General features: G+C 37.9%; 1 protein-coding gene across 12 annotated transcripts in view; it reads right to left on the reverse strand.

Annotated features, from left to right (window-relative positions):
* The window catches only part of HELZ (helicase with zinc finger), a 178,623-nt gene that overhangs the window by 67,044 nt on the left and 98,355 nt on the right, over positions 1 to 13,224 (reverse strand). For all 12 annotated transcript variants that reach the window (XM_015120168.3, XM_015120164.3, XM_077972575.1 and 9 more), the window contains 4 exons: positions 12,094 to 12,272; positions 10,892 to 11,010; positions 9,594 to 9,739; positions 6,815 to 6,962 (listed from right to left, as the gene is read on the reverse strand). In XM_015120168.3, the coding sequence (XP_014975654.1) occupies positions 6,815 to 6,962; positions 9,594 to 9,739; positions 10,892 to 11,010; positions 12,094 to 12,272 (592 nt within the window). The remainder of the gene's footprint in view (positions 1 to 6,814; positions 6,963 to 9,593; positions 9,740 to 10,891; positions 11,011 to 12,093; positions 12,273 to 13,224) is intronic.

A 13,224-nucleotide genomic window follows, 5' to 3' on the forward strand; every position in this document is an offset into this window, starting at 1 on the left:
AAATTAATAAAACATGTACCTTGCCTGCTACTTACGGAGAAGAGCTTATGGTTTATTTAGAAAAGAGAGCTATAATAAAAAAAATACATATAAGGCAAGCACAACAGAGCGTCAGTCAAGAGTCTAGGGGCATACAGAGGAAGGAGATACGCTTTTAAATATCTTTAAGTACATCGTTTCTTTATTAGTTACTAACAGTATCTATTTGAATTTATAATATTAAATATATTTAATAAAAATTGACAATTTTCATCTTTTGAAAAACTTGAGGTTATTGACAGTGAAGCAGTTCCCATGTCCAGATATAAATTCAATGAACTACAGAGGTAAGGACTACAGTTATCCTATTGTTATTATGATACAGCAGCAGGTGCATCACATACACAGACCACCCAGGGAATGTGAAGAGCAAACTAAAGACATGGCGTTCTCACTATCAGGAAACAGAGTAGACATACTGAGTCTACTGAAATAAGGAATAAGAAAAAATTATCTTTACCCATGTGGTTAGATGTGGGGATAGATGAGTTGGGAAACACCTCTGCTGCACCCTCCCACCCCATAAACAGAGTTCCCACCACTAAGCAACACACAACCATTTCTGCACTTTATCCTACTGTCGTGTAGTCAAAAAACAGACTTAGAATGATGGTATGAGTCATTGTGGGAAACCTCTTCCCCAGACAGACATCTTTTAAGTTGGTCAAAATTAGCAAAGACAATCAAAGTCTCTAAACACAGACGAAAGAGGTTACAAGAAAATTGAGAAGCATCTACCTATTCAACAAAACCTACAAAACTCACTGAGAACAGTGGAAGGTTGAGGCCTACAAGCTACGGGCTGCCTCCATTCCCCCACAGCTCTGTCTTACAGAACTGTTTCAACGGCCAAGGGCCAATTTCCATCTCCCTAGGTCCCTCCTATTCCAGGTGCTTTTGGCAGCTGGTAAACATTGGCAGATTTCATTTTTCACAGCTTTGTGCTGCAGAAGGCCTATGATAAGCAGTTGGCAGTAGTCAGGTAGTACCTGTTCCCCAACCACCCACCATCTCCTGCTACACAGGGAATGGGACAGTGGGTAGCAGTGCAGTCCCTCTTTCCTACATAGCTCTGTATTGCAGGAGAGCTGTTCCAAATGCCTTGGCAGTCCACTGACAATCTCCATTTTCTCTAGCTTCCTACGACAGAAGACCTATGCTTCGTACACTCAGCAGCCACTGAACATCAGCAGATCCCAACCTCCCCTGGTCTGCACTGCAGAAGACCCACATTGGGTAGTGGCACCAGCTGGATGGAAGCACCTGGATGGCAGCATGGATTACACACAAACACACAGCATACACAGAGCTCCTGCTCCATAGGATGGATGCAGGTTGGGAAAAGCAGTGAGGAGGAAGTTCCATGTATTCCCCCAACAACTGCTCCATAAGTTCTGCCCAGGAGACAGTGAGAGGAAGGCTTACAAACAGGTAACACTCTGCCTCTGCCAAGAGACCCATGGCAGCTGGATTACACCGTGGAGCAATTTATGCCCTAGGAAGTAGAAAAGTAAAAACATTGAAATGAAAAATTTATTGCCAAGAGTCAACTGTAGATTTGAAATAACAGAAGCATGAATCAGCAAACATGAAGATACATAATGGTTACGCAATCTGAAGAACAGAGAGAAAAAGTAATGCAGAAAAAAGAACACAGCCTCAAAGAAGTGTGGAACACCAATTAAGCTCACCAACATGCATCTGATGGGAGAACAGAAGGAGAGCAAAGATGGAAAGGAGCAGAAAAAAGGTTCAAAGAAATAATGGCTAAAAATTTTCCATATTTGATGGAAAACACTGAGCTATACATCCAAGCTCAAATGAAATTTGAGTAAGATAAATGCAAGGAGACCCACACAACAGACAACCATATTAAAAACTACAAAAATAAAACCTTGAAAACAGCAAGAGAAAAACAACTCATCACTTACAAAGAAATTCCAGTAAGACTAACAGATTTCTCACCAGAAACAATAGAGGCCAGAAAGCAGTGAGAAAACATATTTCAATGCGCTAAAAGAAAAAATCCAACCAATTCGACTAATAAGCTTATATTCTACTTTTCAAAAATGAGGCCAAATAGAGACATGCCCAGATGAAACATAACCTAAGAGAATTCCTTACTTGCAGACTCCCCTTACAAGAGACACTGAAGGAAGTTCTTCAGGCTGAAAGCAAGTGATACCAGACAATAATTCAAATCCACACAAACAAAGGATCTCGGTCAAGGTGATTATGTGGGTAATGATAGAAGACAGTATAATAACATATTTCTTCTCCTTTCTCCTCTTAACTCATTTAAAAAGCAATTGCATAAGCCCATATGTACATAATTGTATTGTTAGGCTATAACATATAATAATGTAGTATGTTTGACAATAACAGCACAAAGGAGGTAGGTAAAAAATGACACCAGATGGTAACTCAAATCCACAAAGAGAAGTGAAGGTTAATATAGCAAACTCCATAAATATGTACTTGTCACCCTTCTCTCAGAATTTTTTAAAAACATAAAATTATATAAATTAATAATTATAAAAATATAGTTTGTTATATATAGGTATACTATATATACTATAATGGCACAGAAAGGAAGGAGGAATAGAGCTATGTAGGAGTAATTTCTACAGCTCTTTGGAAATAAGTTAGTAAAAATTTGAAGTAGATTCTGATAAAGTAAGATGTATATTTTAAGCCCTAAAGAAACCACTAAGAAAATAACTCAAAAAATATAATTAAAAAATAATTAAAAGAAATGGCCGGGCATGGTGGCTCATGCCTATAACCCAGCACCTTGGGAGGTCAAGGTGGGTGGATCACTTGAAGTAGGAATTTGAGACCAGCCTGGCCAACATGGTGAAACCCTGCCCCTATTAAAAATACAAAAATTAGCCAGGGATGGTGGCAGGCACTTGCAATTCCAGCCACTTGGGAGGCTGAGGCACAATAATCACTTGAACCTGGGAGGCGAAGGTTGCAGTGAGCCAAGAACATACCACTGCACTCCAGCCTGAGCAACAGAGTAAGACTTTGTCTCACAAAAAAAAAAAAAAAGAAAAATAATAATTAAAGGAATTAAAATGTGACACTAGAAAATATGTACTTAATACAAAAAAAGGCAATAAAGGAGACACAGGAGATCAAAAACTACATGAGACATAGAGGAAAAAAGGGCTGAGGTAAATCCAACCATATCAATAACATTAAATGTGAATGGATTAAAAATCCCAATCAAAATGCAAAGATGACTGCAATTCCAGAACTTCGGGAGGCTGAGGGAGGTGGATAGCTTGAGCCCAGGAGTTCAAGACCAGCCAGGGAAACACAGCAAATCCCATCTCTACAAAAAATACAAAAATTAGCTGGGCATAGTGGCATACATCTGTAGTCCCAGCTACTTAGGAGGCTGAGGTGGGAAGATCACCTGAGCCCAGGGAGGTCCAGGCTGCAGTGAGCCATAATCGTGTCACTGCATTCCAGCCTAGGTGACAGAGCAAGACCCTGTCTCAAAAACAAAAGAAAACAAAACAAAACAAACGAACAAAAAGGCAGAGATTTTCAGACTTTTTTTAAAAAATCAAGATCTAACAATATGCTGTCTATAGAATATGCACTTTAGATTCAAACATGTAAATAAAAGTAAAATAAAAAAAGATATACTGTGCAAACAGCAACTATAAACAAGCTGAAATTGTTATACTAATGTCAGACAAATCAACTTTAAAACAAAAAACTGTACTAAGATAAAGAGGGATTATTTATTTATTTTATTTTATTTTTTTGAGACAGGGTCTAGCTCTGTTACCCAGGCGGCAACGCGGTGGTGCAATCTCAGCTCACTGCAACCTCCACCTCCCAAGCTCAAGCCATCCTCCCACCTCAGTCAGACTCCTGAGTAGCTGGTACTACAGGCACCTGCCACCACGCCCACCTAATTTTTTCATTAGAGACAGGGTTTCACCATGTTGCCTGATCTTGAACTCCTGGGCTCAAGCAATATATCCACTTCGGTCTCCTAATGTGCTGGGATTACAAGCATGAGTCACACCAAGGAGGGACATTTAAAAATGATAAAAAGATCAACCTATTAGGGAGATGTAACAATTATAAATATAGATAATTAACTGCAGATTCTCAAAACATATGAGGCAAAAACCACGTTCTCCTCTATGCCTCAGGTGCCACCAAGCCCAATGGATTCATTTTGTATATCTGTACAACTCTGTCTACCTCTCAGACCACACCATCTTATGGTTATTATCCATAGCTCCTCCCTTCCAACTAAATTTTTCAAGGTAAAGAACTAAACCTTGGCCCGGTATGGTTGCTCACACCTCTATTCCCAGCATTTTGGGAAGCTGAGGTGAGAGGATCGCTTGAGCCCAGGAGTTCAAGACTAGCTTGGGCAACATAGTAAGACCTCATCTTTACAAAATACATATTTAAAAAAAAATTAACTAGGCGTGGTGGTGCGTACCCATAGTCCCAGCTATTTGGGAGGCTGAAGCTAATGAAGCTAAAGGATCACCTGAGCCCAGGAGGTCAAGGCTGCAGTGATCACACTACTGCACTCTGGCCTGGGTGACAAAGAGAGACTCTGAGTCAACAAAAAGAAAAAAAAAAAAAAAGAAAGAAAGAAAAAACATATCTGTGGTGCTTAGTATTTAAATTGTACTTTTTTCTCACCTTGGCATTAAACTGAAACCATTTCATTACTGTGGGATATAAGTTCAGAATCAAGAAAAAAAAGAATGATCTTTCTCAGTCTCCTTCTACAATTTTAAGCACGTGAAAGAAGACACAATTTCAAATGATGTACAAAGCACGAGATACGTAAAATAAAAAGCATGTTGCCTAAACAAAAGAGAACTGTGCACAGCACAAATGCTATGAGTATTCCTTCAACTTGAGGTTCTTGAACTTTACTTTTAATTCCAACCTTTTTTTTAAAGTTTATTTTTATTTTAACTCTATGTAAGACTATCTTATTTTCCTAATAGTGGAATGTAAACTATTTTCAAATGCTCTCCTAAGTATTATACTCTTTATAAAAGATATCATTTTTCCCCTACGAATGCAACTGATGCCACTTCCTCTGCTTGTTCTATAACACAAAATAGATTTGAGTTTCACTTTTAAATTACATACCATCAAGAAAAGACCAGAGCTTCTAAAATCATCTTACTGTCCAAATAAACCTATATTAGTATCCAAATATGCCTACACTGGTATTCAAAAATTCAAAACACCTACACTGGTATTCAGCTGAGGTGAACAGGGTCAGTTTTTGCCCCTTGCAGAAAGAGTCCTGGAGCAATATGTCTCAAAATTTTTGACTACAGTAACTCATGGGGCTGAAGACACTCTCTGAACAACCCTGCTTTGGTGAAAGTCAAGGTGATTTGAAATGTCTCTAAAGTTACATGCTTAATATTTAAAGGTCACACGACCTTTAAACTGAGCTGTCTTTGTGACCTTTTAATATGAACAAATATTTTTCAAAAAAAACCAAAAAACAAAAAACCTTTGAGTAAAACTGACAGTCCATGAAACAGCACCTTATTTATCCTATAGCTTACGGGTTTCCTGGGAAACACACCAGGTCACTGTGAATGAACAAGTAACCCAGGCTGAGAAACTGAGCCTCTCAGTTGTAGTAGGCAAACATCAATCCTGCCTCAGGATCAAGGATCAAGGCTCAGCTCTGATGCCTGATGTCACCGCAGGGCCACCAAGACTTCTGGATTTCAGGCCCTGCTTGCCGCTTCCTGTCATCCCTCCCACCCATAATCACGGCTAATTCCTAGGTCAGTGGTTTCCAACTTGAGTGCAAAAACAACAAACGAGACCCCTAAAGTTATTTTCAATATTTCAAATATTTAAAGAAAAGTTTACCTTTTCCTAAAATTAAACGGCACAGACTAACCAAAATGTCAAGTTTGTTTTTGGCTAGGATTTTATCAAGTGAGTACTGATGATTTTTTTGTACTGACTTCTAACTACAGGCCCGTGAGCAATGTCTTAACGGAAAAATGAATTCCTACTACATCATAAAAGCCATTTCTTTGTTAATAATATGGGTAAAGCATGGAATTCAAGGGCAGTGGAGACTGGAGATCAAGAGCCATGCCCCCAATGCTCTGCCATCCTCCAGGTTTCCTCAAGTCCAGAATTCCACTCCCTCCTGACGGACAGAACCTGAACTCCAGGGTTTCTGGTTTGTTAGCCCCTGAAGACGTTGCCATTTTTTTGGTCTGCTGCCTGATCTGACCCTTCAAATACTCACATTCTCTCTAAACCTAAAAAGTCAGAAATTATAAGAGAATTATGTAAGTTGGAGCACATCATGGAATTGCAACATTGCTATCTGGGTCCATGTGATCTCTCTGGAGCACAGGATTCTGCAATTCAAGTTTTATTCATTTAAAATGATACCTCATTTGCATATGCACTATAAAACTTACTCAGAGTCTATTTTAGATACCTAACAATAATGATCTAATTGAGAACAATGTTGGTTTTTCTTTTGAATGAAATCATGTATTTTGTGTCTTACCATAAGACAAAATGTAAATCAAAGTTTTTGTTTCCCACAGGAGATCCATCTGAACAAATCAATGTTATACAAGAAAGAATAAACTTTACATACTATTAACATGTAAATGAAGTCAATATGCAATACAATGTCAACCCAAAACTTTAAATAAATGCTTAACAAAACCAGACGATGTGACTGAGGAAAATGTCAACAATTTTCAAAAAAGAATTAAGGTACCTCTGCATTATTATAAAAAGCTGTGCTATTTTTTTCTTGTACATCTTCTCCTCGTGCTGTAAAGAAAGTTAGTGGGTAGAAATCTTTGTGTGCTGGCTGCTTCCCACTGGCCATCAGTTTGCCCTCATAGAAAAGCTCAGAGGTGTAACTGTAGTAAAAGACAAAAAGAAAAAAGGGGGAAAATCTACATCAATATTAATTTCACCTATAAGAAAAAAAAAAGTCAATTCTAATAATATTGCCTTATGTCCATGATTAATTTTACTCCAATCATCTAATACTTATGATGCCAAAAATTTCTCCAAAAATAACAACAGTAGGGTCCTGGCGTAACATTGTTAAATGGAATGATTTTGGTAAGCTACAAAGCCAAAACAGGAAGAAATGATGACAGTTCAACACAAGATGAGACTTTATGAGGAAATTTGCTAGCCAGTATATTTCCTTGGTTACTATGTATTTTTATTTAAATGAGTCACATACAATCATGTACCACATAATGACGATTTAGTCAACAACAGACAGTATATATGATGATGGTCCCATAAGATCATAATACTGTATTTTTACCATACTTTTTCCATGTTTAGATATACAAATACCATTGTTTTATAATTACCTACAGTATTCAGTACAGCAGCATGCTTTGTACAGGTTTGTAACCTAGAAGCCAACAGGCTATATACACCATATAACCTGTATGTGTAGTAGGCTATGCCATCTAGTTAGTGTAAGTTCACTGTGACATTCACACAACAACAAAAGTGCCTAATGACACATTTCTCAGAATGTGACCCATGATTGTACTAATACATGCAAACACATAGATATACAGATGCTGAAACAATGTACACAACTGAAAGACGATCAAGCTGTAAAATGAATCCACTTTACTGATGAAGACACCATCTAGTACTTGACTCATCCATGACTGCAGCAAATGACTGAAGACAATAGAAGAATCACATTTTGAGAGAGAGAATTCTATCTATCCAATTGCATTCAGGGAAACCTAAAAACGGTTTTCACATGGTTGACATAATCAATATTATTAAATTATACTACATTTTTTTACAGTGTTAAGTTTCTGGTCAGGGTAGTGACTGGAAAGGAGCACAAAGGGGCGTTCGGAGCGCTGGTCATGTTCTGCTTCCTGATCTGGATGAGGGTTACATGCTGCATGCAGGTGGTGACAATCCACTGAGTTGTTAAGATATATACCTTTATATCTCTTTATATTTATGCACACTATAGCTAACAGAAATCTTTTAAAACTTATTAAGTTTCATGGTTTTTCTCCCTCCCTTTCTTTCCCTTCTTCCTTTCTTTTAAAGCAGATTCCTTGTACAACATAGCCAAAGACATAAGCAAACCATCATGCTATTTGTCAATATATTTATTATAGCATGTAACTTTTCATACAGATTATATATTTGGTCACAGAAAAACATATGTATAGCTAACATAATCTAAAGTTTTGGTTTCCAGAATTGCCCTTGTGGTGTTATTTTATTTATGTGTGTGTGTGTATTTTTTTTTTTTCATCCATAGTTCCTGGCTCATAACTACCATAGCTCTTGTTACAGTCTTTTGTTATAATTTGGGTATGTCAGGCCCAGAATCTCTCTGACCTTCTCCTGCCTTCCTTTCATCGGCCCCAAAGCAGGACTCTAATCTTCCAGTCTTTTTCTTCTTATTTTTGTTTCTGAGACAGGGTCTTGCTCTGTCACCCAGGCTGGAGTGCAACAGTGTAATCATGGCTCACTGAAGCCTCAACCTCTCGGGTTCAAGAAGCCCTCCCATCTCAGCCTCTCAAGTAGCTGGGACCACAGTTGCGTGCCACCATGCCCAGCTAATTTTTTTTTTTTTTTTTTTGGTAGAAAGGGGGTCTCCCTGTGTTGCTCAGACTGGACTTGAACTCCTGAACTTAAGCAAACTTCCTACCTCATCCTTCCAAAGTGTGGGTCTTAAGACCCTCCACAGAGAGGGTTCCGCCCTATACTCTGAGGGAAGAAATGCTGACATCACAAATCCTTCCATAAAAACCCAAAGAACTGGGTTCGAAAGCCTCTAGAAAGCTGAACATGTGGAGGTTCTGGATGGTGGCGTGCCCAGGGAGGGCATGCCAGCTCTGCACACTTTCTCCCACACCATGCCCTAGGCACTCTTCATTTATATCCTCTGTAATATCCTTGATAAGAAACCAGTAAACGTAAATAACTGTTTCCATGCGTTCTGTGAGCCACTCCAGCAAATTAAGTGAACCCAAAGACCCAAAGAGAGGGTGGCAGGACCCTCAACTTGAAGGCGATCAGTTAGAAGTTCCCAAGGCCCAGGCTTGTGACTGCTGGAGGGCTGGCAGGTGGGCAGTCTTCTAAGCCCTCAACCTGTGGGATCGGACGTTATTTCTGGATAGATGGTATCAGAATTGAATTGGAGGACACCCAGCTGGTGTCCCCTGCAGAACTGGTTGCTTATTTGTTGGTGGGAGGGAATTCCCTACATTCGATCATACAAGTCTTCTGTGTTAATTGTTGTGAGAAAGCAGAGGAAGAACATGATTTGAGTTTTTCCCAAAATAGCCCTACTCTGTGAAAAATTACAACTATGACTTATGAAGTTTTCTTTTAAAGACATAAAATTAAACATAATTTGCAAGACAAGGGACACTATGTAAGTCTGTTGGGAATCATCTGTCCCTAGTAACAGTTCTGTTTTGAGATCCTTCCCACCACCAGACCACAGAAAGTATGACACGGAGGGGGCAGTTCACACCTACTTGATGATAGCTTCATGGGAGCGGTAGTTCTCACACAGGAGAATCCTACATGGGAACTCAGCAGGGTAATGCTCATAGAGTCGGTCAAGTAATGAAACGTGAAGGTTTCTCTCCCTGGCAAACTCGCTGTAAACAAAAGGACTGAGCTGTAACAGACAAACATACAGAGAAAGTTTAACTGAATATACAAATAGTATTTTTTAACCTACTTATAAAAAAATCCACCAAGCTAAAACTTCTTATATACCAAACCTCAACATGCTAAATGCTGGGACAAGCACAATCAGTAATATTTTCTCTGAACCATTACCTCTACTAAGAACTTGGCTAAAATGTCTAACTTCTCATTGCAGTTTACCAACACTAACCTAGAGTTTCTTTCTACACCTGACAAAGGGCTCCCCAGCATAATAATGAATAGCTACTACTTCAGTGATTCTAGGCATGCAACCCACTGCATCACTGAGGGAGTCTAACAGTTATTTCACTAAAATTGATTAATTATTTTAAATGGTGAGCTGGTAGGACATACAGCCTACCACTAAAAAATCATTTTTAGTAATTAACAAAACAATCCTCTTGATTGTATGAAGTATAAGGAGCCATTCGTGGTTATGCCTTTTACCACTAGAGAGCAAAATTAAACTACTTTAGGCAAAGAAATGAAAACAGAATTTGTTCCTCTACATTTAACTCTCTCCTTGATGTCCTGACAGCTATATAGTAAGATGTAGGTCCAATCTTAACTGCAGCAGGAGAGAAAGAGCCCCAAACTGCGACCTTGTGAAACAGGTATCCTCATAGAAAAACTGTATTTCTCTTTCCTACATATAGATATTCAAATATATAAAATCACACTCTTTCAGATTTTGGCTATAATTTTTAATTAAGCCCTCTATTTCCTAGTTTTCAATTACACCAACAAAAATTACTCCTTCAGGTAAACAAATAGTAAAGTCAGGAGCTGGGGAATTACAATTCCCCAGGATCCTACAGGAATGATCATTTAAATTTTACTTCACAAAAAAAAGTAAGAATCAGATATTCATACTATAAAAGAACAGAACTTAAATAAACATGAAAATTATAACAGTGACAGACTATCCAAAGAAGAAAAAGAGTAGCAGAATAGTAATTTTTCTTCAGAAATAACAATATTTTTCACTATTAGTACAGAATTATTTGAAGTACTAAAGTTATAATGCATGGCATGATTTCATAGGATGTTTTAGAAATAGATTAAACATCAAAATATAATTAAAAGTTACTTTCAACACAGCAACTTAAAGGGCATTTACCTGCATGTGATCACCAGCCAAAACAATCCGAGTGTTTTGAGTTGCTAATGCTAGAGGCATAATGGTTTCACACTCCATGGCCTGGGCAGCTTCATCTAATAGAATGTGTGTAAAAAACCCTAGAAAGTACAGCATAAACACAGGATAGCATGCTAGAGCAGCAACAAAGGCAGAAGGACTATAGTTATCTTCTTTTCTGCTAAGTAAAGAGTTCAGTTTGCTAATACTCTAAGAGTAGTGAGTATTTTTTTTTATTTATTTATTTTTATTTTTATTTTTTTTTTGAGACAGGGTGCCACTCTGTCTCCCAGGCTGTAGTGTAGTGCTATGATCACAGCTCACTGTAGCCTCAACCTCCTCGGGCTCAAGTGATCCTCCCACCTCAGCCTCCCAAGTAGCTGGGACTATAAGCATATGCCATGAGGCCCAGCTAATTTTTGTACTTTTTTATAGAGATGAGGTTTCACTGTATTTCCCAGTCTGGCTGAACTCCTGGCCTCAAGTGCCTTAGCCCCCCCCTCAGCCTCCCAAAGTGCTGAGACTACAAGCATGAGCCACCACACCTGGCCCCAGATTGGTACTGCTTTTTTGATGATTAAGTTTTGCCATATTTGTCAGAACAACTTCCTGACATCTTACATCTGTACTTCACATAACACTAGTTTGATTTTACATAGCTCCTGTACTCAAATATAATAATCTTAATAGTATGCCATAATAAAACCTATTATAATTATCATCTCTACAGTATATAATGCAAAAGCATTTTATAACAAAAATCTGAGAAAAGTGTAAAAAAAAAAAAAGAAAAATACCAACACTCTCCAAATTGGAATTCTTCATATGATCAATAATAAATACCATCTGACCAACTAGAGAACAAATGGAATAGCTGTCACTAAAATTAAACCAGAGGTTGGCAAATTTTTCTTCAGTAAAGAGCCAAACTATATATTTTAGATTTTGTGGACCATATAATCAATCTCTGCTGCAACAACTCAACTCAGCCACTGTAACACAAAAGCATCTACAGACAATAAATAGGTAAATAAATGAGCATGGTTGTGTTCCAGTAAATAAAACTTTATTTACAAAAACAGGCAGTGAGCCAGATTTGGCCCACACACTGTAGCTTGCCAATCCCAGTCTAAACTGAATTCATAAGCCCTAAAATTGTGAGACTGTGTCTTGAGTCAGCATACCAGGTTCAAGGTCCAACTGACAGAGGTACTGGGAAGTATTCAATGTAACAACCACCACTCGATGTTTAAGAATATCTTCTTTCTGGGGCATCTGAAAGGTGGAATGTGCACTTGAGATCAAACAGTACTGATGCACAACTGGGTGGACAGTCTTTACCCAGCGATTTCTGAAATATACCCTGGAAAAGAAGAAAATATTTCTGATTTACATTTACTAATTTCTTAACAGTATCTAGTTATTAAAATACCGACATTGTTATTTTAAGACTGCAACATATGAAAAGTAACAAATGAATCTGATAACCATTAGCATTCTATTGAATTAGAATTTAACATACAACTGCCACTATATCCACTGTGACTCTCTACCAAAAAAATGACATAGAAGTATATGCAATTCCACAAAATAAACGCCTATTTTTAAGTGCTCACAGTAATCTTGCAACAGAATCGTATAAACATAAGATTTATAAGCATTACAGTTTTTTAAGTTCAAAACATTCCCATTCTGGAATTACCTTTTTCTAGACTGTTCTTACAAAAATACACTGACTCCTATTTTAACTATTTATGCTAACAAAAAACAGTGAATTGCATACTTATAACAGGAATTCAAAGGTTATTTTCATTTTATATTAGACTATATTCTTATACCTATACTTAAATAGACCTCTGAGGTTCTGGAAATTTAAGAATAAATTTAAAATTTGAACAACTGGAAAGTCTAAGTACTTCCATTATTTGCAAAAGAAAAATATTAATAGGCCTCATGCAATAGATTATTAAAATGGTACAGAAATTACTCATCCATCCATCTACTCATCCACCCACCCATCTCTAACCTACCCAAGTAACAAAGATTTTTTAGGTATCTACTATGCTCCAGCACAGAGGCAGATCACATAGGGCTTGTGAGCAATCCTTGGGTTTACTCTGAGTTTGATGAAAAGCCATCAGAGAGTTCCAACAGGGCAGTGACACCATACGACTTATTTTGTTAAAGGACTATTCTGTTTCTCTGGGCAGAACATATACAGTGGGGGTGGACAGTGGTGTGCTGGTAAATGTTTAACACCTAGCTCCTGGGCTAGGAAGAGGAGGGGATTTTGGTTTGTAGTGTTTGCTGATTTG

Source organism: Macaca mulatta, chromosome 16 (genome assembly GCF_049350105.2).
Source record: "Macaca mulatta isolate MMU2019108-1 chromosome 16, T2T-MMU8v2.0, whole genome shotgun sequence".
In the NCBI taxonomy this organism is placed as follows: Eukaryota; Metazoa; Chordata; class Mammalia; order Primates; family Cercopithecidae; genus Macaca; species Macaca mulatta.